The sequence below is a fragment of the Lepidochelys olivacea genome, assembly GCF_965140295.1.
Source record: "Lepidochelys olivacea isolate rLepOli2 genome assembly, chromosome: 4".
Taxonomy (NCBI): domain Eukaryota; kingdom Metazoa; phylum Chordata; order Testudines; family Cheloniidae; genus Lepidochelys; species Lepidochelys olivacea.
The window spans coordinates 119399407-119426992 of record NC_140414.1 but is presented as its reverse complement, the minus strand read 5'-3'; the positions used below and the strand labels follow the sequence as shown (position 1 = coordinate 119426992).

At 41.8% G+C, this 27586-nt stretch overlaps 2 protein-coding genes across 4 annotated transcripts in view; both read left to right on the top strand.

The window, feature by feature from the left end:
• The first annotated feature begins 120 nt into the window (after positions 1–120).
• C1QTNF7 (C1q and TNF related 7) lies at positions 121–6691 on the top strand. The gene is made up of 3 exons (XM_084625584.1): positions 121–258; positions 2281–2526; positions 5734–6691. The coding sequence occupies exons 2-3, from the start codon at positions 2289–2291 to the stop codon at positions 6363–6365; spliced, it is 870 nt and encodes a 289-aa protein (XP_084481710.1). The 5' UTR covers positions 121–258; positions 2281–2288; the 3' UTR covers positions 6366–6691.
• CC2D2A (coiled-coil and C2 domain containing 2A) overlaps positions 151–27586 on the top strand; it is a 166455-nt gene continuing 139019 nt past the window's right edge. For 2 of the 3 annotated variants that reach the window (XM_084625582.1, XM_084625580.1), the window contains exons 1-2: positions 151–258; positions 26705–26790. In XM_084625582.1, the coding sequence (XP_084481708.1) occupies positions 26770–26790 (21 nt within the window). In that variant the 5' untranslated portion in view covers positions 151–258; positions 26705–26769. Of the gene's footprint in view, positions 259–15235; positions 15342–26704; positions 26791–27586 lie in introns of those variants that run through there. The other variant, XM_084625581.1, reaches the window with a different exon arrangement.

The following is a 27586-nucleotide window of genomic DNA, read 5'->3' as shown; positions in this document are numbered from 1 at the left end:
AAGAGTGGACTCCTGAAGTTTGTTTCCTTGATGGAAGAGAAATTATTTGGCACAGATGACTGACATCATTTCCTAATCTAAATTATTAACAAATATGTGTTCTTTGGAAGAGGGATACCAGATATGAAAAGCAAAGTGCATCTTATAATTCACGGATTTAGTTCCAATTTTAGTACTCTAGTAAAACAGCTGTGATCAAACACTCTAGTCATCCTGTGTTCCTTCCAAAATTACAAGAACCAATCACTTAAACTAAAGGTGAGTCTCTCTATTAGCTGTCAACAGTAAAGGGACTAAAGCACAGTTAACCAATTCTGATTCCATCCAGTACAGAGCAGTAGCATACATACATACATACTAGCCAATTCGTTACACACACGTTTATTTGTACTGTCCCCAAATACTCATTTGCCATTCCGTAGCTGCTTTTTTTTACCCTCGCCCTCTAGAGATGCTGTGCATACATTCCCAAAGCCGCCACTCTGTCATCTCATGGGCTTCTTTAGTTCTACATGCTGAGGATGCATTGGTCATGTAGCTCTGGGAATTGGACAAGCAAAGTTGTTCCTTTTTATCCAGCTGCTCTCAAACATAAAAGAAAGCCCGCTCATATTTATACCTTGCTCTTAAATGCAAAGGGTCATATTCTTCCCTGATTTAGACCCTGTATGGTTCTGGTAACTTCAGTAGGGCTGCAAGTGGTAGAAATCAGAACAAAATTTCATCCAAAGTCTCAAGTGTTGGTTGCTAACTACCATCAGCAGTTGTCACTTATTGCTCTTGCAATAAGCACCTATCTCTTAACCCAATTGTTAGAGATCAATTGTGTCTGCAATGGCTGACCCATACTGTAGGTGCCTATCAAATTTCAATAAAGTTATTAGTACAGTCTCCTTGCCATTTTTGGTACGGGATTGTGTATGACAATCAAGTGACACAATAGCCCTAAAGGATCTGGAGCATTTCTCTTTTGCTCAAAAAACATTGTATTTGGTTCTTTTGTCAGTCTCCACTACCACCTGACCATATTCTCTCTCTCTCTCTCTCTCTCCATTGCCATTCCATTTCATTTATATTTGGTAAAATAACTAAGATGCATAGTAAAATTTGTATTTATCTGGTGACTCAGTGAAAAAGTTTTTTTCCCAAAGGAGCTGATACGGGCCTGCTATACACCAAATGGAAACTCATGAATTATAAAGGACTGTAAATGGCTCTGGTTTTACAAATAAATTATCACATGACGAACTAGTATGACCAATAGGGTGCCTAGATATTGTGGAGAGAAGTGAGTGAGATGTGGATTCTCTGGGGAAGTAGTCTGATTCTTTGTGCAATTTGCCTGAGTGTTTCATTATAATAAAGCCATAGATAGCATATAAATGGATTTCTTTGATTCCGTCATTCCATTTCCTTTTTTTGCCAGAAACTGTGATTTTCTTATAAGCTATAAATTAGCACTGCAGAGATGGATAATTCCACATAAATACTCTGATCTGGACACTGAAATAGAAAAAATACAACTCTATTTCCAGAATCACAACTCACACTAGTTTCAGGCCAGTCAATCGTGGGTAACACTGATTTAGGACATTGTTGTATGTAAGGAACTGCAAGTTCTTGGCAGCAGGTTACTATTGTAAGCTGTTTCTTCTTTCATCATATGGTATATTATAAAACCAAAAGGCACAAATTTAAAAATCTCTGATTATTTAATCATGAAGACCGACAACTAATAAAAACCAGAATACTCTTGTGAAAGCATGTTGGGAGACTATGCAATGTAGATCAGTTTGTATCCCATTCAGAAGCAGACTGGAGAAAAGTGTGAACAGTCTATTCTATTCAGACTTGACTCACAATCCCAGAGTAGCTGGCTGATTCTTCCTCAGTTACCACAGTGAAATAGTTAACTGTACTGTAAACATGAGGATTCAGAGTTAAATTCCCATTTTCTTAACTGACTTCACACCTCTTTTAAGGATATTGTTTTTATCTGTCTGTAGTCTCAGTGTGACACACTGCATCATTCAGATGTGGAAGATTTTTCTTTACATAAAGAAGGCTTGAAAATTAAATGAAATCTTTAAATTCTTCAGAAACTGGTGGGGCCACTACAGCATTGCTAGTTCAGTGTGCTGCCCTGTATTGGCTCAATCCATATTATGTTTAGGATTTTAAAAGTGTGAAGTATATATGCCTATAGTCTAAATCAAAACCATCTGAAGGCTTTAATGACAAGATATGCATTCATGGTCTGTACATATGTATTTTTTCCAGAGCCAAGGATGTTTGCATTGCTTTACATTACAAGTTTTGCCATCTATACAAGCGGACAATCTCTTCACAACCAGCTCAAAGGAGAAAATTACTACACGAGATATATTTGTAGCATTCCTGGTTTGCCGGGCCCTGCAGGTCTCCCTGGAGCTATTGGATCACCAGGGCCCCATGGGCGTATTGGTCTTCCAGGAAGAGATGGTAGAGATGGCAGGAAAGGAGAAAGGGGTGAAAAAGGGAATGCAGGTATTGAATATTTGTGCTAACTAATGGAAAAAAACAAAACAAAGAAACCAACAACCAGGATCTTCTCCTGGAACTTACTGTATTTTTTTAAATTTTATTTATCAGTGACTTCCTGAGTATAAAATACTAGCACATATAAATGTAAGATACAGTTATGTATGTATGTAACAAAAAATGACAACTTATATCAGATTTAAACTCATAAAACGAGAACACTGAATCTCCAGGGTGAAACTTCATTATTATTATTTATTATAATTTACAATTTATTATTCATTTAGCTGAAAAAAAATTAAAAATGTTAAGGTGGAGTTAAGGTTGAGATTATCTATCAGTAACTTAAAGTTAAAACATTACAGATGTTGTAATTATCCCAAAAACAATTATAAGCACAGGAAATTCAGACTTAAGGTGAAACTTAAAAGAAATCCAAACAAGTTAAGAAAATAAATAGTGCACCCAAGCGACATTAACTTCATCCTGAAATGATACCATTTAATAACCATTCAATTAAGATTAGCGTATCATAGTTTTGTAGTTCCAGATTAGATTAAACTGAATGTTAAAGACACATTAGATATTCTGGGTTTTTTGTGTGTATGTGCCCTAATTAAGTACTTCCAGACCTTAACATGTTTAATTTTGGGGGGTCTACTCACCTGTATAAAGTTACTCATGTGGATGGACTGTTTGCAAGATCCGGGCCTAAATGAACACACAACACAATAAGTAATAGGGGCAAACAATGTGTGGAAGATAAGAGGAAAGGAGAGAGAGTGTGTGTGTGTGAGAAAAAAAAAGTTTTCATAGTTACAAATAGTAAATTATTATGTGTAATTCATGTTCCTCAAAATGCATGCACCCTTTTAAAAACTTCCTACCCTATTTGTTTCTAAAACATCCCTGGTCAGCCAAAGGACATGGTCAATATTAATGTACAATTTTCTTTATTACTGAATCACTCCAAACCTTGTCCCACCATTACCCCTTTTCTTGTTGCTTTAAATCATTTTTCAATATTTGTTTTTTAAATTTTGATATAAAATCTCACCACATTTGTGGTGGTATTGCTTCTTATTTGTTACATAAGGTCATCCTTTGTTTTGGAGACATCCCTCATGAGATTTTGATTTTAAAAAATGGAACAATATAAAATTAACGAGACACACATTAAATGGATTAAAAATTCATCAATGAGCAGATGTGTTTCTAATGGGGTCCTGAAGGGATTGGTTCTTGGCCTTACACTATTTAATATTTTTGTCAATGTTCTAGACGAAAACAAAATCATCACTGATAAAGTTTGCAGTGACACAAGTTGAGGGAATGGTAAACAAGAAAGAGGACAGGTCACTGATATAGAGTGATCTAGATCATTTAGTAAGCTGGGTGCAAGCAAACAATATGTATTTTTAATATGGCTAAATGTAAATCTAGTAACACAGAATGTAGACCATTCTTGCAGGATGGAGAACTCTGTCCTGGGAAGCAGTGACTCTAAAAAAGATTTGGGGGGTCATGGTGGAAAATCAGTTGAACATGAGCTCTCACTGAGGTGCTGTTTCCAAAAGGGCTAATGCGATAGTGGAATGCATAAATAGGAGACTCTCGAGTAGAAGTAGAGAGGTTATTTTTATCTCGATATTTGACCCTGGTGTAAGTGCTGTTGGAATACTGTGTCCAGTTCTGATGCCCACAATTCAAGAAGGATGCTGATAAATTCTGGTGCAAAGAGTCACCAGGATTAAAGGGTTAAAAAACATCCCTTATAGCGATAGACTCTGTAGCCCAATCTATTTGCTTAACAGAAGGTTAAGGGATGACTTGATTACAGACTCTAAGTATCTACATGGGAAACAAATATTTGATAATGAGCTCTTCAATCTAGCAGAAAAAGGTATAACATGATCCAATGGCTGGAAGTTGAAGCTAGATAAATTCAGACTGGAAATAAGGCATAACACTTTAACAATGAAAGTAATTAACCATTGGAACAATATACCAAGGGTTGTGGTGGATTCTTCCTCACTGACAATTTTTAAATCAAAATTGGATGTTTTTCTAAAAGATCTGTTCTAGGAATTTGGTTTTTTTTATGGCCTGTGCTATACAGGGGGTCAGAATAGATGATCGCAGTGGTCCCTTCTGGCATCTTTGAAAACATAGGTAACTATTATAGTATAATACGTATAATATTATATAGACATAAGAAAAGTACAGTTTAATAGATTGAGTTCAGTTGAGAGGTACTGTTTAATACTTTGGTTGTCAAATGTCTATGCCATATAGCAGCGGTCCCCAGACTTTTGAGGGTCACACCCCCCATACCCACCCCAGAGCCAGGAGGGGAGCCGTGGCTTGGGGACAGGGTGGGAGAGGCTGGAGTAGAGCTGCAGCCAGGCTATGGTGAGGGCCGGCAGCCGGGCCCATGGCCAGATGCAGCTCTGCTCCTGGCCTGGCCCCCAGCCTCAGCCCCGGGCCAGGAATGGAGCCGTGGCCAACAGCCTAGGCTGTGGGCTGGAATGGGGCTGGGAGCAGAGCCATGCTGAGGACTGGACTGGGCACCAGGCCAGGAGCCATCAATGTGTCTGGAGATGGGACCAGAACAGAGTTGGAGGCGGGGAGGAGGCTGGGTGGTGCTCCCTCCTTCCTCCCATCTCGTGGGGGCTGGCCTGGGTCCCGCCATGCCATCTCAGATGTTCCTCCACTCCCTGCTGGGGGCACGCCGGGACCTCTGCCATACAGTAACTGGAAGTTTTAAAGAATTTCCAGTCTAAAAAATATAAGCTATTTCTTGTCAATAGTGACATAACTTACTAATAGAATTTTCAAGCTCTTATGGCTATATCCTGTCATTGTTCTGCACACAGAACTTCCATTAAGAATAAATGGAGTTTTACCTTTAAATAAATAAATGCCAGATTAAGGTCCTTAGTATTAATATAACATCTCACCCTTGTTTGACATGTGATGAATTTTATGCATTGTCAGTGCACACAAAAACAAAAATAGACATGTTTTTTAAATCTCAAATTCCGTTCTAAGTGTGGGGTGTTTTTGAAAATCTGACAAGGATTACACCAAACCAGTTTAATTATATATTTAATTTTGTTCAAACATATCCAGGAGCTCATGGAATCATTTGCTTTGCCACCTACAAAAGAGATTGTGTATGTAATAATTAACCAATATAAAATGTTTTTCAAGGTTTAAGAGGCAAGACTGGACCTTTAGGAACAACTGGAGATAAAGGAGACCCAGGACAGTCTGGTAAAAAAGGACCTACAGGATTGGTTGGTGCCAAAGGCGAAGTGGGTCCCGCTGGACCACCTGGGCCTAAGGGAGATAAAGGAGAACGAGGAGAACGAGGTGTACCAGGAATCTGTAAGTGTGGAAGGATAGTGCTGAAATCTGCCTTTTCTGTTGGCATCACCACGAGCTACCCAGAAGAAAGATTACCAATCATATTCAATAAAGTCCTTTTCAATGAGGGTGAGCATTACAGTCCTTCCACGGGGAAATTTATATGTGCTTTTCCAGGGATTTATTACTTCTCTTATGAGATCACCTTAGCAAATAAGCATCTTGCAATTGGGCTGGTTCATAATGGGAAATACCGAATAAAGACATTTGACGCTAACACAGGAAACCATGACGTAGCTTCTGGATCCACGGTGATCTATCTTCAGGCAGAAGATGAAGTGTGGCTTGAGATCTTCTACACTGACCAAAATGGTCTCTTTGCAGATCCCACTTGGTCAGACAGTTTGTTTTCTGGATTTCTCTTATATGTTGATACAGATTATCTCGATGCCTTATCTGATGACGATGAACTGTGATATGGGAGATGTCAAAACTTCTCCAAACAAACTAGACAATCTGACACAGGATTTGATTTGGAGTGTATAGGAGACAAAACAATAATGATATGAACTGTAATTTTATTTTTGTTTTGATGGGACCACAAATTGAATGTGGAAGAAGGTTTCCAGCCTCTATGCAGGACATTTTACCAAAGAGCAGGGATAATAAAATTAATAATATACTAATGAATGACTGTCACTCCAGACCTGCATCCTCTTAAAGATTATGTTTATAATAATATTTAAACAAATTTAAGATAATGTACATCAAATTTTATATAAAAATATATTGAGTTGTGAAGTGACTGATAGAGTGATATTGACTTATTAAACCTCTGGATACTTTGTATTTGTTATTAAAGGAAAATTGAATGCCTGACATCACTAATAGCCTTGGTCATTCTAGGGAGGTAACTATTTAAGAGATACATGTGATAAGAAATTTAGAAAGTAGAATGAAATAATACAGTAATAGCCATTTGAGAGTGGTGGACCCTGGAAAGACCATTACTTCACTTCAGTCACATACCAACACTAACAAAAGACATATAGAGCCAGGTGACTTCTGAATGGAGCCAGGCAGATTTACACCAGCTGAGAATCTGGCTCAATTACATTAATTAAAAGGAGACCAGAACCAAGGGCCTGTATTCAATAAATTGATTAAAAATTGACTAACTTAGTGTACTCAAAAAGTAATTGTAAATGGGGACTCGTCATCCAATGTGGGTGTTTCTAGTTCAGTCCCACAGGGATCTGTTCTTTCCAAATGTAAGATATAAAATCACCCCTGGCAAAGTGTGCAGATGACACAAAAATCAGTACAGTAAAAATAATTATTAGGATAGTTCTACAGAGCAATTTGGATCCAATGATAAGTTGGGCTTACCCGAACAATATACATTTTAATACAGACAAATGCAGTGTCATAAATTGGGGCGGCTGTGTGTGTGTGAAGGTCGGTCACATTTGTAGGATGGGGAACTGTCTCCTGGAAAGTAGTGACTCTGAAAAGGACTTTTGGGCTATGATGGATAATCAACTGAACATGAGCTCCCAGGGCAATGCTGTAACTAAGAGGGCTAATGTGATCTTGGGATGTATAAACAGGGGAATATCAAATAGGAGTAGGAAGGTTGTAGTACTTCTGTATGCCGATGAAACCATTTCTTGAATACTGTGTCCAGTTCTCGTGTCAACACTTCAAAATAAGATATTGGTAATTGTCAAGGTTCCTTCCCCACTCTGAACGCTAGGGTACAGATGTGGGGACCTGCATGAAAACCTCCTAAGCTTACTTTTACCAGCTTAGTTTAAAACTTCCCCAAGGTACAAACTATTTTACCTTTTGCCCTTGGACTTTCGCTGCCACCACTAAACATCTAACCGGTATTATTTTATTAAGAAAGAGTCCGTTTGGAAACGTCTTTCCCCCCAAAATCCTCCCAAACGTTACCCCCCCTTTCCTGGGGAAGGTTTGATAAAAATCCTCACCAATTTGCATAGGTGAACACAGACCCAAACCCTTGGATCTTAAGAACAATGAAAAAGCATTCAGTTTCTTAAAAGAAGAATTTTAATAGAAGAAAGTAAAAAGAATCACCTCTGTAAAATCAGGATGGTAAATACCTTACCGGGTAATCAGATTCAAAACATAGAGAATCCCTCTAGGCAAAACTTTAAGTTACAAAAAGACACAAAAACTGGAATATCCATTCCGTTCAGCACAGCTTATTTTCTCAGCCATTTAAACAAACAGAATCTACCACATATCTAGCTAACTTACTAAGTTCTAAGACTCCATTCCTGTTCTGTCCCCGGCAAAAGCATCACACAGACAGAGAGAGAGGCTTTGTTTCTCCTTCTCCCCAGCTTTTGAAAGTATCTTGTCTCCTCATTGGTCATTTTTGTCAGGTGCCAGTGAGGTTATCCTAGCTTCTTAACCCTTTACAGGTGAAAGGGTTTTTCCTCTGGCCAGGAGGGATTTTAAAGGTGTTTACCCTTCCCTTTATATTTATGACAGTAATACTGTAGGAGCAGCAGTGATCTGTATGCTCTGTATGACTATGCTATGTATAACCTGTATGCCCAAAAAGTCTGCTACACTTCCCCCCCATTTTCTCTCCTCTCCCTCTTTGAATACCTGTGAAGTGGCTTTCCCCCTCCCTCCTGGAATGCTTGTGGGATGAATGGGCTGGTTGAACAGCTAGAAGATCAGAAGAGCTCCTAGGTAGACAAGGTTTCTGGGACTCTAATTAGTCAGCGATCACACACCCAGTGCATGGACAGTGCATGGACGCTGTCCGAGGTGGAGTGTAACCAACCAGACGCGGCCAAGTCATCTCTAGTCGCAGGACATGAGGAGCAGGTCCTTAAAAGGGGAAGGGGCCATGTGCTCAGGAGTGCACTCACAAGCTTGTACCTCCTGTGAAGGCCCTTCGCCCGGACTGCCAGGCCAGTGGTTCATTGCGTTGCGTTCCATCGTGCCTCAGGAAGACTTACCTTCATCGCACCGTCCGTCGCTGTGCTGTGGGACACTTACCTTGAAGGATCCTGACATCTCCAGTGCTGTGCCTGTCCTGGGAGCGTGAGTATGCGAGTGTAAGTGTGACACCCCCCCACACCCTTCTTTTGAGCTTAGCTATCAGTACAATAAACGTGCTGCTTTTTGCCAAATTCTGGTGGGTCATTAGTCCTCCCTAAGCTAAGTAGCTGGCCTAATTTCAGGTAACATTAATGGTGGAGAATGTGGGCAGCTTAGTGGAGGATTTGACCCAAGAGTAGGGGTCTCTTAGTGCCCCCCCCCCCGGTAGTCTCTTGAGTGGGTCCGGCTCGAGTCTGTAAAAAGTGGTAGGCTAGCAACCCACTGCAGGGAGAAAAGGATGCCACTGTTAAGTATGCCAGTGTAGGGAAAGGGAGAGAATTAGGTGTAAATCCCCTGGTGCCCCCAGGTGGTCTCTTGGGTGGGTCCAGCTCGAGCCTGCGTGAAAAAGTGGTAGGCTAGCAACCCACTGCAGGGAGAAAAGGATGCCGCTGCTAAGTATGCCACTGTGAGGCAAGGAGAAGGAAAAGGCAAAGCAGCCCGAGCGAGAAGACACACCCCTTGTGGAGCGGCGCCACTGCCCGGGGTGTTAGAATGGCTCCAAAAGAAAGGGGCAGACCCCTGGATGCCAGGGGCAGTTCCACCTGGGAGTTTTCATGAGTTGGAGAAGGAACGGGATAATGTGGAAGGCGCAGGTTCTACTGCGGAAGTAGAGAATGCTGCTCTGAGCCAGACAGTTACCTACCTGAAGGATCTGGTTCTGGAGGGGTCTGCCCAGGAGAACAGGGTCTGGGGGGCTTAGTCATCCTGGGCCGCCACCATTGGAGTGAAAGCCTGGAAGGGGCACGGGACCATATGATGATTGGGACAGGGATATCTGGTATGATCTGGATCCCCCGGATCCGGACTCCAGATGGCCGGACCCCAGACACCATACTGCGGTGGTCCAGAGGATGGTCCGAAACTATGGGCCTGCACCTGCAGGAGGCGGGGCATCCCCAAGTACCAGACACCCTGTGGCAGAGACCAAGTTGGCTCCCACGCAAGCAATAGAGTTAGCAAAAACCCTGGGTGGCATAGACAAAACCCCAGAGGGAAAATGGGTACACCGCAGACAACTCAAACAAGCAGGGTCTGCCACAGTGGGAGCACTGTGCTAATTTGTTTCTAAGCTTCTATCTTTCAGCCTCCAAACTGGAACATCAGAAGAGCTGGTATCAGCTGAAAAGTTACAGAAATACTATGGTTATAGTGTCGCGACAAAGTCTGTGTTCAGTGTTCTGTGTCTGTCTCTGGTGGGTGTCCTGTGCTAGCACTGGGTCCAGAGAGAGAGAGGATACTACACTAGGGTAAATGCCTTTTCCTCTCTCTTCTTCCCCGATCTCCAACCAAATTATCAATCACATCCACCTCTGTCCAAAAGACTTTGGTCCCCAAGGCATCCGGTTTATTTTTGTTAGGTTCTCTAATAATCATTTTGTTGATTTTTGTTATTGACACATTTGTATTGTTAGTTACATTTTCTTGTATTGTTAATTCCACACTTTCCTCTATGCACCCTGGTTCTACTTCCCCAAGTTCATGGGCTCCCCGCAGGGCCGGCTCTAGCTTTTTTGCCGCCGCGCCCCCCCCCCCTGCACTTTTTTTTTTTTTTGGCCTTTACACATGGGATGTGCCAGCTAGTGCTGATGGGACAGGGGCCGGGATGGCTGGCTGGGTGGGATGTGTGATGCTGGGGGGGGCCTGCCCCACATCGGGTCTCTCCCCTGTGGTGTGCCTTGGCCCCGGGGATGTTGGCTGTGGGAGGGAAGGACACACATAAGACAGACAGACAGACACCAAGCCCACGGAGCGCACTAACCGGCACATACACCACTTGACCCACCTTTGCCACCTCCCGGGTGCCGCTTCCCAGCCGGAAGCCCTTGGACCAGACCCAGAACTGGAACTTGCCTTTCTCCCCCCCACCGGAGCCGGTGCCCGAGCCGGCGCCCCCCTGCAGCACCTCAGCGATGCACTGGTACTTGCTCCGGGTCACAGTCTTGGTTTTGGCTGAGTCCCCGTAGGTGCGGAGGCACCAGTCCCGGAACTGCCACCCCAGCTCACTGTCCCCGGGGCGGCTACTCCGCAGCAGAAGTGGGGGCTTCGACATCCCGGATGGAGGCAGTGCCCCACCCCCTGTCCCGAGCTGGAGATGGCAGCAAGCCCGGCCAGGCCCTGCGCTGTGCCCTGCCCAGCCCAGCTGGTGGGAATGGAGTCAGGATGGGTGGCGGGGGCAAGTCCCTGGGAGGGGCCGCTGCGGGGCAGGCGTGGAGGAAGTGCGGCAGCCGGACAGTGACCCAGCAAGCCGGGCAGAGGGAGGCAGCAGCGATGCCAGCAGCAGCTGCGCCTGTCACAGATTCACAGTCGGCTCCGGCTCATCCCCTTCCCTCCCCCGGCTCGGCCCGGCCTCCTCCGCCCCCCTCCAGCCGCCTCCTCCTCGCTGCGGGATCCCACCTGTTAGAGCTGCGATGCGGCCACCTTTACCTCCTCGCCTGGCCCGGGGGCACAGGGTTCCGCGCTACCTGCCTGGGGCCAGACCACAGGCAGAGTCGCATGGGGGCTGGGCAAGGCAGCACATGGCTGGGCAAGGCCACCCCTGCAAATGTGCTGCCCCAAGCATGTGCTTGCTTTCCTGGTGTCTAGAGCCTGGCCCGCATTATCACCCCCTAGCTGGATTTTTGACCTTGGCCCGTGATTGTAGGGCCCCGTCTTTCAGGTCTTGGATTTGTTCCCCCCCGCCCCCCCTTCCAAGACCTCTTGAGAACAACTATTAGTAATAGGGGATTCTGCAACATTTTAGCAACTAAATGTTTGTTTAAGTATCTGCAATTTCAGCAAGTTCCCTGTTACTATGTATCTTCTAAATCAGTTTAACCTTGCATAACAACTGTGGTACTCCCACAAATCTTATTTGTTGTGTTTTTAAGGTTTAGCGTTAACTTTTATTGTTTGATGGCTATTGCAGCATCAAACTAGGGCCTCATTTTGTTTGTCAGTGTACCCAATTATTGAAATGGTGATGGTTTTATTGTATTCCCAATTATTATAATTGTGATTGTTTGCATTTGTGTTTATATTATATCTGGTGTTTAGTCAATTGTAATGGTTTTAGTTATATTCACCTGGTTATGATTGTTTGGGTTGTTTGCAACAGATTACCTATGCCATACAATGACTGTAATGATCATAGATCAAGGGGCGGAGTGCTGTAGGAGTAGCAGTGATCTGTATGCTCTGTTTGACTATGCTATGTATAAATGTATGCTCAAAAGGTCTGTTACACTTTCCCCCCAACCCCATTGTCTCCTCTCCCTCTTTGAATACCTGTGAAGTGGCTTTCCCCTTCCCCCTCCCTCCTGGAATGCTTGTGGGATGCTTGTGGGATCTGGTTGAACAGCTGGAAGATCAGAAGAGCTCCTAGGTAGACAAGGTGTCTGGGTTCTAATTAGGCAGCGCTTACACCCCCAGTGCATGGACGCTGCATGGACACTATCCGAGGTGGAGTGTGAGCAACCAGACATGGGCAAGTCATCTCTAGTTGCAGGCCATGACACTCTGATTAGGCAGCGCTCACACACCCAATGCATGGACACTGTCCGAGGTGGAGTGTGACCAGCCAGACATGGCTAAATCATCTCTAGTCGCAGGACATGAGGAGCAGGTCCTTAAAAGGGGAAGAGGCCATGTGCTCAGGAGTGCACTCACAAGCTTGTACCTCCCGTGAAGGCCCTTCGCCTAGACCGCCTGGCCAGTGGTTCATTGTGTTGCATTCCATCGTGCCTCAGGAAGACTTACCTTCATCACATCATCCATTGCTGCACTGTGGGACACTTACTTTGAAGGATCCTGACATTTCCAGGCTGTGCCTGTCCTGGGAGCGTGAGTATGTGTGTGAGTGTGACCCCCACACACACACTTCTTTTGAGCTTAGCTATCAGTATAATAAATGTGCTGCTTTCTGCCAAACTCTGGTGGGTCATTAGTCCTCCCTAAGCTTACTAGCTGGCCCAATTTCAGGTAACAGTAAGGGCTCAGAATGAGATACAAGAATGATTTGAGGTTTGGAAAATCTGCATTAAAGTGAAAGATTTAAGAAAGTCAACCTGTTTAGGTTATTAAAGAAAAAGCTATGAGGTGACTTGATCAAAGTCTTTAACTACCTGCGTGGGGAGAACATTTTTGGTAGTAGAGGTCATTTTAATCTAGCATACAAAGGCATGACAAGATCCAATGGCTGACAGCTGAAGCTAGATAAATTCAGACTGAAAAAAAAAAACAATTTTTTTAAACAGTGAGGGTAATTAATCACTGGGACAACTTGATGTGGTGGGTTCTCCATCACTAGAAACCTTTAAAATAAGATCAGATGTTTTTCTAAAAGATAAACTCTAGCTCAGCTAGAAGTCATGGGCTCGATGCAGGAATTATTGGGCAAAGTTTTATGCCCTGTGTTATGCATGAGCTCAGATTAGATCAGTGGTTTTTAACGTGGGGTGCGAGATGCCCTTTCTGGAGGTGCGAGACATGCCAGATTTTTTGGGAAGGTAAATCATTGAAAACACAAATTAAGCACAGGCACGTAAGTACAACTACTTTGTTTCATCAAGCCTATGTATTTATTAACATTATACATTTTTAACTATTACTGTAATATACAAACAAAAAAATATATCTAGGTTTAAAGAACTGACCTACTTCAATGATTTTTGATAAGGGATGCAAGAACATATTTTGAGAACCAAAGGTTAGGATAAGAACCACTAGATGATCAAAATGGTCCTTCTAGCCTTAATATATCCTAACTCCATTGAGGTCAATGGCAAAACTCTCATTAACTTAATTGATAAAAGGACCTGACCTAAAGTCCTTCCAATTTGTATTGCAGCTTCTCCAACTGCTGAAACCAAAATCTTTCTCACGGTAATTACATGGAGACATACAGTAAACAACTACGGTAATGGGTTTATTTGCAAGCAGTAACACATGCTCATGTGACGGGCTGGTCAAAAAATTATCTTTCTGGGGTTTTCTTTAAGGAGATTTGGGTTTTCAACTAAAAATTTGTCAAGGAAAGTGCCTGCTTTCTGTGAAATTATTTTGGTTTTTGGAAATTTTTTTCAATGAGAAGTTGAAATTCCATGGAAAATACCCATTTTCTGACCAGCTCTACTTACATGTTTAGGAACCAATAATTAAACTGAGTTTATTACAAATAAATAGTCAGTTGAAGAGATGTTGACAGTATCATGGTAGCAACTCTGTAGTTAAGGTTCAGTGATGTCTCTTTTATTTTAAGTCCCTGTGCTCAGCTACTTATAATTTTCTCAAAAAATTCTTTTGGTGCTGAAACTTTTCACTCTTTGCCTTAGCCCAGAGATGACTTTTAATGGAAACTCTGAAGAAAATTTTGAGTTTTCTGAAGGTGAACAAAAAACTGGGGCTTAAATTATTTTGTAAAAAATTCAGTTGGACTTTTACAACTAGATATCTCAAAATTAGCTTTGTTTTAATTCAATAATACATGCTTTCCCTTGTTTGAAAAAAGATGGATCTGAATGTAACTGTCTTTACTGATTTCAGCACATACCAAAGTATGATGTTCTGAGGACTCATAGACTCAGATATGAGTATTCATAGATTCAGATACTTTTTTCTGTGAACGTTCTCTTAGCCTCAAACAACTCTATATGACTATAAGGATGGTGAGACCTTTCTAGCCATCATAGAGTCAAGGTATATGTACATGCTAAAGTTTAGACTTGTTATCCAGGATGAGTTTTCCTAAAGCATCCTTTTTCTGTAAGAGTAATCTTTTCAACTTATGCACAACAGCATATGACATTTTTAAGGATGATTTATATATGACTTGCCTTTATTTGAGTTTTAGAGGATTCTGGATTAATTATGATAAATCATGGAAGTCTTGGTATGTTGCAACTGGAAAGCCATTGACTGGATACTTGAAAAAGATTAGCTGTCTTGGTCTGAGCATACCTGATATTATCTAAAAGTTTTCAAAAAGTAAGCGGAGCTGGGCTTGTAACAGAAACCTTTATAAAAAAAATCAAAACAGGATAAATGAATGGGATGGGTGGTAATGAAGAGCAAGAATATTGAGGATTCAGAAGAAGAGCTTTAATTTGAACAGTTTGGTGCTACCATTAAAATATTGTGGTTAAAGGAAAGATAAACAAAACCATATGATACCTGAAAGAAGGATGGTTATTAGACACTTCCCATGTTTCCACATAGCTCAGCATGGATTATGGGTCACATAAGGCCATCTTCCACAAAGAAAGAGAAGAAAAGATGGAATGGTTTCAGGATCCTCATCTTGAATACTTGAGATTAATCAAGCAGCAGTCTTGGTAAGAAATCATAGTGAAAAACAAGAGTTTTAAAGTTTCCCATCTAGAATGCTCTGCTCATTGGTCAGACTTGTTTCAATGTGTAGCACCTTCTTCGAATATTCTGATCCCCAAGAATGGTACAGTCCATTGGCTGCTCCATTTGAAGTGATTCTGCAACTCATTTTAGGGTCAATGGGCCAGGCTTCATTAAGCTCTTTCATTTGATGGCAGGACTTCTGAATATGCAGTGCCTCCTTCTAGTAGTCAGGTGAATAAATGCATGCACAAACCCTATTACCTCTAGGATATTAACATATTTAAAATGAATCTAGGACCAGTTGATCATAAGAAGAAACAAATAACTTAATAGGGGAAAGTTCTTAGCTAAATTAAACTGAGACAGGAGCTGGTGGACAGAGGGGACCAGGATCCATTGCTGTCTCTGGCATCATTATGCCATCCCCAAGGCAACTCAGCAGGCTGAGAGCCCAGAAGTAGGATCATGGTCAAGGATACCACTCCTTCTGGCAGCTGGGCCAGAACTTGGAGAAAGGCAGAACCAGTGTGGTTCCTTGGCCACAGGAGAAGCGTAGGCCTCTCCCCCCCATGCCGCCATGGGAAGGGCAGAGACTCCAAAGGCCTGGGCTCTCTCTGTCCCCCAGCCCCTGGCCTATTCTTATATTCTTTCATCTCCATATTAGTTTTTTTGGAAGTATGGGGGCCTCAGTTTCAGATTTTGTTCCAGACCCTCCAAATTCTCTGTCTGGCTCTGCCATCACTTGGAGAGAGAGAGAGAGAGAGAGAGAGAGAGAGAGAGTTCCTACGGTGACAGAAAAACCCCTTCCGTCACTGTTGTCTGCATCTGTACTAGGGGGTTACAGCAGCATAGCTATGTCACCATACCTGTGTTGCTGTAGCACCCTGTAGTGTAGACATGGCTAGAAATGAAAACAGAATTGGGCCTGTAACCCCACAGAAATCATAATTCAATGGGAGCAGGATTGGGTCCAAACCTATATACAACAAAAAACATTGATAACTTTGCTTACTTTCATTTTTTCCAAAAATGTCCAGTGCATGAGTTTACAAGGAGACTTAACTGTTCGGAGCTATTGAGAAAAGTTAGGCAAATATAAAAACTTCAAATTTGGGAAACTTTTTACTAACCAATAACTCAAAAACTGCATGACTAGTTTTCTTCAAACTCTGCAGAACTATTCACCTTTGCCATCAAATTTGCTAATTTTCAGGCAAAACCAGTTTTCCAAGCCAAAGTTATGGTGGGGGACTAAAATAGGGCTTTATAGTGAATGTTGGTTGTGACCCTAGCTGTTAGAGAGACTACTGCCTTTTATAATCACGATATAGTAAATGAAGTGTGGAATAGATGAATGTTCTAACCAGGCTTAGGATGAAAGTTATGCCATGGAAACAAGTAAACTGAAATGTTAATACTTATCTCTACTTAATTCTAGACTTGTATTTTAATAGTCATGGAAAAGTAGCTTCAGCTTCCTTAAGTTTTCCCACTTGGATTACGTATTTGAGATAAGGCTGTCAATTAATTGCAGTTAACTCATGCGATTAACTCAAAAAAATTAATCGTGATTAATCCCAGTTTTAATCGCACTGTTAAACAATAGAATACCAATTGAAATTTATTAAATATTTTGGATGTTTTTCTACATTTTCAAATATATTTTTTTCATTTACAACATAGAATACGAAGTGTACAATACTCACTTAATATTATTTGTATTACAAATATTTTCACTGTAAAAATGATAAAATAAATAGTATTTTTCAGTTCACCTCATACAAGTACTGAAGTGCAATCTCTTTATCGTGAAAGTGCAACTTACAAATGTCAGTTTTTATTTCTGGTTACATAACCGCTCTCAAAAACAAAACAATATAAAACTTTAGAGCCTACAAGTCCACTCAGTCCTACTTCTTGTTCAGCCAATTGCTAAGACAAACAAGTTTGTTTACATTTACGGGAGATAATGCTGCCTGCTTCTTATTTACAATATCACCCGAAAGTGAGAACAGACATTCACATGGCATTTTTGTCGCTGGCATTGCTAGGTATTTACGTGCCAGCTATGCTAAACATTTGTATGCCCCTTCATGCTTTGGCCACCATGCTTCCATGCTGATGACACTCGTTTAAAAAAATAATGCGTTAATTAAATTTGTGACTGAATTCCTTGGGGGAGAATTGTATGTCTCCTGCTCTGTGTTTTACATGCATACTGACGTATGTTTCATGTTATAGCAGTCTCGGATGACGACCCAGCATGTTGTTCGTTTTAAGAACCACTTTTACTGCAAAACGCAAAGAAGGTAGCAATGTGAGATTTCTAAAGATAGCTACAGCACTTGACCCAAGGCTTAAGAATCTGAAGTGCCTTCCAAAATCTGATCGGGATAGGGTGTGGAGCATGCTTTCAGAAGTCCTAAAAGAGCAACACTCCAATGTGGAAACAACAGAACCCAAACCACCAAAAAAAGAAATCAACCTTTCTGCTGGTGGCATCTGACTTATGATGAAAATGAACATGCACTGGTCTGCACTGCTTTGGATCATTATCAAGCAGAACCAATCATCAGTATGGATGCATGTCCTCTGGAGTGATGGGTGCAGCCTGAAGGGACATATGAATCTTTAGCGCATCTGGCACATAAATATCTTGTAACATTGGCTAAAATAGTGCCATGTGAACGCCTGTTCTCACTTTCAGGTGACATTGTAAACAAGAAGCAGGCAGCGTTATCTCCTTCAAATGTAAACAAACTTGTAAACAAACAGGGACATGCTGGCCACCGCTTCCTGTAGCCCCCATTGGCCAGGAACGGCAAACCATGGCTACTGGGAGCTGTAGGCAGCCATGCCTGCGGATGGTCAATGTAAACACTGTCTTGCGGCCTGCCAGCAGATTACCTTGACAGGCAGCAGGTTGCCCACCACTGGCATAAACTTTGCATCCCTGATCTTGTTTGGGGCCTCTAAGTATTAGCCTAAAGCTAATTAATATTGCAAATATTGGTAAGGTTAAAAAAAACCTAACTGAGAAAAAAGTGATTGTTAAAACAAACAACCTTTCAGACATTCTTTATTTAATGTCAAGTAACAAAAAAGGGCACAATCCCAACTATATTATATATTTATACACAATCCCAGCTCTTTTCCTTTGCTGGACACTTTTAACATATATACAAAATTAAAAGACTTCATTAAAGTAATCTTCTAATGGATAAGAATAAGTTAATTTGCATAGGTAAGTTCATTTTCTTCACTGTTTCAGTACCTATTAGTAGTCAAAACCATATGGCTTGTATAGCTACTACATAAGTCTTTTCAGCAGCAATATATGACTATTCCTAAACAATTTCACATGATACTCTAACATTCCCCAGTACAGTTGGAAAAAGTTGATAGTGAACATATAGTGCAAAAGATTACATACATTCTTCAAACGGTTTTAAAACTATCTAAAGTGCTTAGATGGGTGTCAGTATAAAACCCTAAATTACATAGTGTAAAATCTTAAAGAGAACCAATGTGCCATATCCCTTATTGTGTATGTTTTAATAGTTGGTGTGACTATTTGTACAGTATTTTATTTGTATGTATATTCCATAAATCACATAATGAGTTTGGTTAGTTTATATATATAATACTCATACATTTAATTTAGCAGTTGGTATATATTGTATATACAATGTGACTACACTGATGTTTGACTAGGCAATTTCTTTGAATTGATAAGAATTGATTTAATGTGGAAGCATCCAGTTCACTTTTACAAATCTGTTTGAAATGTATCTAGTTCAATAAGTAATATATGTGAATTAGGTGATAAATATGGTTGAGAAAGCAATATATCAGAATCAGTAGGTGATATCACCCACTGAACTTCACTATACCATTTAATAGGTATATCTTTTCCTATGAGTACTACATTCTTTTCAAATGTGCAGTATAACTATTTCAGTATAAACTATTTAAAATTCACCAAGCAGTGCATTTATTTTAGTATGATCTATGCATCTAGGAGCAATACACATTAAATTCAGTTACTTAAACCAACATTCCAGGCTGTAGATGTGTCACAGTAGTTTTGAATATTAAGAGAAATGATTCTTCCTCACATTGTATTGACAGGAAGTTCTCAGTAATGTATTTGTCTTGGAGATATGGGCAATATTGACTCATCATGGAAACTGTTCCGTAGAGCATTATGTGACACAGTCAGACCTGACAGTTCTGAAGGAGTAACCATATTGGTCGTTGAATGGTTAAAGCCCTTTTTCCTATAAACTGAAAAGAGGTTACCTCAGGTTAATTATAGACACCTGAGTCCAGTTAAGGGCAGCCTAAAAATTGTCTCTGGTGTTTAAAAAACATCTGGGTTGCAGGATGCAGAGACAATGGTGCCCCTGAGCAACCAGTCCTACAGGATGAACTTTTGCCAGAGGAGCAGGTGTTACCTCAGGAGGAAACTTTAGCTGCTGTTACTTTCTCATCCTCCTCATTTGACAATTCTGGGACCCCACCCATCTCCTCCAGTTCCAGAGGATTTTTAATACTATCAAGACCTACTCAGGAGAATGCTTTGGGCATACAAGCTGAACTGGTCCAATAGAATACCCACAAGCTGTTGGATGTTCTTCAGGTGCTGGACCCTGGCAGAGTAGCCCTCCCTATTAATGAGGCCTTTGGAGCCACTGAAGACCCTATGGCAGTGGTTCTCAAAGCTGGTCCGCCACTTGTTCAAGGAAAGCCCCTGTCAGGCCTGACCGGTTTGTTTACCTGCCACGTCCGCAGGTTCAGCCGATCGTGGATCCCACCGGTCGCGGTTCACAGCTCCAGGACAATGGGGGCTGCGGGAAGCGGTGCGGGCCAAGGGACATGCTGGCCATCCTTCCCACAGCCCCCATTGGCCTGGAGTGGCGAACCGCGGCCAGTGGGAGCTGCGATCGGCCGAACCTGCGGACACGGCAGGTAAACAAACTGGTCTGGTCCGTCAGGAGCTTTCCCTCAACAAGCGGCGAACCAGCTTTGAGAATCACTGCCCTATGGCACACAACAGCTTCCTTAGCTCCTACTGCTAAGTATACAGACAAATTTTACCGTGTCCTGATGCAAAGCTTTGAGTGCTTTTATTCGCATCCTTCCCCAAACTTCTTCGTAGTTATAGCTGCCCATGAGAGGTGTGTCGATGAAGATTTAAATCAGCTCCCCACCCCCCGAAAAGCCCAAGATTCTTGATTTGCTGTGGGGAGAAATTTATTCTGCCTACTCTCTCCAGATGTGTATAGTGAAACGGCAGGCACTATTAGCTAAATATGATTTTTTGAACTGGGATACTATGTCCAAGTTTATGGACAAACTACATGAATGTGATATTGTGGATGCTTCTTTTAGGGTGATGGCCTGTGCAATAACAATGAAAAGAGCCTCGTGGTGACATAACTCGGGTATAGCAAACTATAGAGGATTTCCCCTTTGATTGTCATTTTTTGTTTTCTCACAAAAAAGGCAAGACTTTGCATTCATTTAAGGATTCTTGTGCTACCCTTCTCTCATGCTACACTCCACCCAGCTCCCAAAAGACATCAGTATAGCCTCCATATAGCAACAGTACTATAGGCAGTCCTTTTATGCTTCAAGGCATCAAGATTTTTCGAGGAGAAAACAGATACAAAGAAGGAGGTCCTCCAGCTCCAATTCGAATCATCTGGCTTGTCCTCAAAGATCTGTTGGGCAGCAGCCATCCCATTTGACTTCTCTCTTGAGGACAGCAATACAGGTGTTTGTGATCTTCCAGATATCTTCCCCCACACCATCTGGGGACAGATTGTCCCACTTCATCAATGCTTGGGAAGCCATAATGATGAACAAGCAGGTCCTAAGCACTGTGAGACTAGGATACTATGTCCCTTTTCATGGACCCATTTCATGAATCAGAGCTCTTTCAAGAAGTTCAGACTCTGCTCACTCTAGGGACCATAGAAGAAGTTCCTTTTCAACATCATGGAAAGAGGTTTTATCATACTTTCTGATCCCCGAGTCCAAGAGAGGTCTAAGACCCATAGAGAACCTTTGGAAATGCAACAATTAATCAAATACATGAAAGTTTGCATGGTTTCCCTAGCATGGATTCTTCCTTCCCTGGATCTCAATGACTGATTTGCTGCCGTCGAGCTTTGAGGCACATACTTCCATGGGCAGGGCTGTCAAGTCACAGGAAGTTCATAGGACACCATTATTGGTATACAGTACTTCCTTTTGGCCTGTCATAGCCTCATGTGTACTTACAAAATGCATGGCAGTCGTGGCAGCCTTTTTGAGGAGTTAGGGAAGGAAGTTCACATCCTCTCTTATCTGGACGATTGGCTGCTTTAAGGCAGATCTGAGCATCAGTTTCTTCAGGTGTCCAGTTCAAGGTCAGTCTCTTTAACCATCTGGGACTTATTCTAAACAAATAAAATAAATTTTGGTTCCTGTACAGAGAATTGAGTTCATTGGGGCCCTACTCAGCTATACAAATTCAATGGCCTTTCTTCCTCAAGGTAAGTTTCAGTCCATTCACCAGTTATGTCTGTCTTTTAGGCCACACCCTTCCCCCACTGATTGGATAAGTCTGACGCTAATACGCCACTTGGCCTTATGTACCAATGTGATGATGCATATATAGGAGAGTGTGGTGGGTTGCATTAACTACTTTGAGTGCCCCCCAATGCCTGGGCACAGTGTTGCTGTTTTCTTCAGCTCCTTACATACCCTGCAGACTATCAATTGGTCTCTGCAGGTCTTCTCTGATTCGACTCTCTGGCTGGATCACACAGTTCAAATCCTTTCTAAGGTACAACAAACAAACTCAAATAGAAACCGTTCCTTGCCCTTCAGGATCAATTATAATAAAATAGTTTCTTGCCCATCTGGGCTGAATTAGACTCATAGACTTTAAGGTCAGAAGAGACCATCGTGGCCACAAAAGCTCACCCACCCCTAACTTCTGGCTGAGTTACTGAAGTCCTCAAATCCTGGTTTAAAGACTTTGTTACAGAGAATTCATCATTTACACTAGTTTAAACCTGCAAGTGACCTGTACCCCATGCTGGAGAGAAAGGTGAAAAACCTCCAGGGTATCTGCAAATCTGAGGAAAATCCCTTCTTGACCCCAAATATGGTGATCAGTTAGACCCTGATCATGTGGCCAAGACCAACCAGGCAGACACCTGGGAAAGAATTATCTGTAATAACTCAGAGCCCTCCCTGTCTAGTGTCACATCTCCAGCCATTGGGGTTTTTTGCTATTGTCCATTGCCAGTGGGCCACATGCCATTGTAGGCAATCCCATCATACCATCCCCTCCATAAACTTACCAAGCTCTTGAAACTAGTTAGGTGTTTAGCCCACACTGCTCCCCTTGGAAGGCTAGTCCAGAACTTCACTCCTCTGATGTTTGAAAACCCCTTCGCCTAATTTCGAGCCTAAACTTGAGGATGGTCAATTTATATCCATTTGTTCTTCTGTCCACGTTGACGTTTAACTTAAATAACTCCTCTCCCTTGCTAGTATTTATCCCTCTGATGTTTTTATAGAGAACAATCATATCTCCCCTCAGCTTTCTTTTGGTTAGGCTAAACAAGCCAAGCTCCTTGAGTCTCCTCTCATAAGGTAGGTTTTCCATTCCTTGGATGATCCTAGTAGCCCTTCTCTGCACCTGTTCCAGTTTGAATTCATCTTTCTTAAACATGGGAAACCAGAATTGCACACCATCTTCCGGATGAGGTTTCACCCAGTGACTTAGAATCATAGAATATTAGGGTTGGAAGGGACCTCAGGAGTCATCTAGTCCAACCCCCTGCTCAAAGCAGGACCAATCCCCAACTAAATCATCCCAGCCAGGGCTTTGTCAAGCCTGACCTTAAAAACACTTCCCTGTCTCTATTAGAAATACCTCACCTGGTGCATCCTAGGACTGGATTAACCTTTCTCATGGCCACATCACATTGATGGTTCATAGTCATCTTGTGTTCAACCTATACACACAGGTCTTTTTCCTCTTCGTCACTTCCAACTGATAAGTCCCCAGTTTATAGCAAAAATTCTTGTTGTTAGTCTCAAAGTGCATGACCTTGCACTTTGCACGATTAAATTTCATCCCATTTCTATTACTCCAGTTTTTACAAGGTCATCCAGATCTTCTTGTATGAGATTCCGATCCTCCTCCGTATTGGCAATACCTCCCAACTTTGTATGATTTGCAAATTTTATCAGTGCACTCTCACTTTTTGTGCCCAAGTCAGTAATAAAAATGTTAAATAAGATTGGTCCCAAGACTGACCTCTGCGAAACTCCATTAGTACTCTCCTCCAGCCTGACAGTTCATCTTTCAGTATAACATGGTGAAGTCTCACCTTTATCCACCTTTCAATTCTCAGATTAATCTCCATCTTCTCCAAGTTAACTAATAATTTCATATGTGGAACTGTATTATATGCCTGACTGAAATCCAGATAGATTAGATCAACTGATTTTTTTAGACAAAGGAAATGCAGTAAGCTTCTCAAAGAAGGATCAGGTTGGTCTGGCACGATCTACATTTTTTAAAACAATGTTGTATTTTATCCCAATTACCATGCACCTCTATGTCCTTAACTACTTTCTCTTTCAAAAATTTTCATAGTAAATCAGCAGGGTTCCTCGCACATTCCTATTCTTGACTGTGGCCAGAAACAGGTCCTCCCGGGCCTGGTTCCTTTGGCTGTGCCATAGGGAGCATCCTTCCTTACTCCACTGGCTTCAACCAGGAACTCTCTTGCAAGCAGCAGACAGCTCCTTTTGTTTCAACCTGCTGGGCCTTGATTGGCTGTTGCTGGTCACCACCCTTCTAGCTGCTGGAAGACCACATTGCAATGGTTCCCAAAATGGCTGCTCCTGGGATCCTTTTCTAGGCAAGCCTGGAGGGCTAATACTCACTGGTTTTTTTTCCTCTCGGATAACTTTCCTAGGTTGGGGTACAGCAAAGCATTGGGGCTGCCAGCAAGGTGCCACAAAGGCCTGGCACACCCAATCACATACCTCCCTCAGCAGAAAGAAACCTGGTCTGGTCCAAGGGTAATATCCCTTACTCTTTTTCCATGAATCTTGCCCTTTTGAGGGCATGATCACTATCTGCCCATTCTTCTATGGATTCAAGCAGGGTGACCCCACTGACCATCTTCTCTAGGGCTACTGGCCTAATGCCTTCCTTGATCATTTTTTCCAGCCAGGGAGGTAGTTATTATTTGGCTACCTCAAGGAAGTCTTCAATCCCTTTAACCACTTTTTTATTCTCATCAGTGAAGTCTGAGGATACTACAACTCCTATCCCCCATAGTCCTGCGGTTATGTGGTGAATGAACCCCTTTCATGGCCTTCGGGACTTTGTAATTCAACATAAGTTGCACATCTTGTAAGTCTAATTCTCCAACAGCATCAGTGGTAATCAACAGCATTGTGCCCTTGCCACTGGTAAATCTGTGCAAGACTGCTTTTCTGTTTCTTTGGGAACAGTTTTCTAGGATACACTTGCATGCATGGCCTTCAGACACAAGGACATTTTTCATCCAATCCAGCTCTCTCTTGTGATCAGAAATAATTTGAAATACTATTTTTTTTCCTACGGCCTTCAGTAAAGACTGTATGAAAGTCCATTTCTGAACCTCTTTAACCCACATCACATTGTGTGTGATGATAGCTGTTGAAGAGTCATTTTTGTTTTTCTCCCCTGAGAGGTTCTTCCTGTTGCATTTTGGCTCCTTCTTGGGCCTGCTTTTTTCCTCTTCAGCATGGCAGCTTCCCTTTCCAGGGCCTTGTTTGCCTTGTGCCTGACATTCCCTAGAGCTCAATTCCATCTTGAGGGCTGCCTGTGTACTTTCTAGTCATTCGATTCTCTTATCTCTGGTTTGGCTAACCTGTGACTATTGAAGTACTTTTCCATGAAGCTCCCTCAGCTCATTCTGTAACAGAAAGTGGTGGTGTTTGTTCTTTGCCATCCTCATTTATCCTCAGGCGGGCTAACTCTTGCTCTTGTTTTTTGGTTTGAGCCTGGATCCAGTTCCTTGAAGAGTGTATTTCCTCTAGCTCCTGCAAGGCTACAGAATGTTAGGGTGCTGGATGTGTCCAAAATTCAGTATGTTCTTGAATGCTAATGCTTACAGATGCTCCCCGGGTTATGCAAGACCAGACTTACACAAATACGCACTTTTGGAAAAAGTTCTGTAAGCCAGAAATAGGATTTTTCTCAATTATATTATTACAACTACTAGGATTTTGGGGTGACGGACTTTGGGATATTTCCTGTGGATTGCTTGCATAGGAATAAATATAATATTTATATGTCCTTCCCATAGCAGTGATATAATTAAATCTGGTCACACTGCAGATATTATTGCCAATGTGTACATCAAAAACTTGGTTTATCAAATTCAACATAGCATGAACAGCTTGATCTGTACACCAGAGGAATAGTATATGATGGACCTCACTTAACTATTTCTATCTCAAGCACATTTAAATAGCTATTATCATGTTCATTTATTTTTGTGTTTGTAAAAGTTAGGAATGGAATGAAAGATATTCCCCCTGTTTTTAAAAATGATCAGATATCTTTGAAATATCACCTCTGTTCTTGTTACTGAAATAACATTGTGGTTGGCACTCTAGAAATAGCTGGATAACCATTCCTCCCATTGCCTCTCTAGCAAATGGAGTCAGAGTATATCCCCCTTTAAGAACAATGCCCTGAGATTTAGTAAACTTTTGATACCCTGCTTTTGCTTTGTTAACTGTGAAAGCATTCAGAATAATACTTGTAATAACTTTAATATAAATTAATAGTATATTTTCTGATGTTACCTCTGTTTCATAGTATTCCCCTTCCATGCTCAGAATATTTAGTGACTAGCTCTCTAGTCATAGGGATGTAAGAAAAATGTTTTCTGTAAGTCATAGCTGCTGAGAGATCATAATTTTCTTTTTCAGTATGCTGTTTCTTCATTTTCCCAGTGCTTTTCCTAAGAATTTTGTTGACACATATCAGTTTTGCATGTCTACACATCTTCAAGGAATGGGGGCATAGCTGTCTCCTCAGTATAGCATTGGTGAAAAATGTGCTTTCTGAAAACTTTAATACATGAGAAAAAGAAGATGGTGTTTAGGAGCTCTTACAGACTTTGGTTTAAAGCTTTATCCTTGAATAACTTTTGTTTTATTATGATACTGTGGCATGGGAGAAATAAATTGAAGTCTGCAAGATGCCTCATAATGTCAGGATATTTTTCCTTAGGGAGTACTATTTTTAATTGTTTGGGTCTTTTTTTAGAGAGGAGGTGGGGAAGAACATGGAATCCTTTGGATGATGTGACTGAATCATGAACTAATAACAAAATGGCTGTTTGGAGTATGAAGGTAAGGAAATTTACCCGTCTAAATTCTAGTCCCTCCTTTTTGCCTGATGTTGCCTGAATAGAATGTTCCCACTCACTTCTAATTCATGAGTTTTAGATCTTTGCCCTCGCCGCAACATACAACAGGAAACTGCATATCGAGCAGATTATGGAGCAAAGACATGAGGTATCTGAAGGGAAAAGCTCAGACTTGCAGACGGAAGCAGGACTGAGGAATTCTGAGGGGAGACTGGGTGAGGAAAGTGGTCAGTGGAAGAATGTGACTAAAAGAACCAGGCAAAGGAAAAGACGGGCTAGTGAAGGAGAAATAGAGCTCAATAACAGGTTTGCAGAGTTGGAAAATGAAGAAGGGTCTCAGCAGGTAGTCACTGAAGGTGGAAGGGCAAGGAAGAAGAGAAGAGCGGCTAGTCCTATAGGAAAAGGGGAAGAGTCAATGGAGACTACACCAAATGTGAGCCCCAGGAGGATAAAGGATGGGTTGAAGAGGATTACAAGGGAGAATAGGAATGGAAAGAACTTGCAGCGAGAGGGAACAGGGGATAGACTGGAGAATAGCACCGCCACCAGGGAAAGGCAGGTCTATGTGATCGGGGACTCCTTACTGAGAAGAACGGATAAGTCTGTAATCAGAGCTGATCCAGAGAATAGAAGGATGAGCTGTCTTCCAGGTGCTAAGATATGGGATGTAGACCTGAGGTTGAAAAGGATCCTAAAGGGAGCAGGAAAGAATCCCCTAATTATCCTTCATGGGGAACAAATTATACGGCTAGATTCTTGCTGGAAAGTATTAAGGGAGA

Excerpts from the sequence above, each read along its gene's own strand:
- C1QTNF7 (XM_084625584.1), top strand. The coding sequence starts at position 2,289 with ATGTTTGCATTGCTTTACATTACAAGTTTTGCCATCTATACAAGCGGA. Across the intron at positions 2,527-5,733 it reads GGGTGAAAAAGGGAATGCAG|GTTTAAGAGGCAAGACTGGA; the intron begins GTATTGAATATT and ends ATGTTTTTCAAG.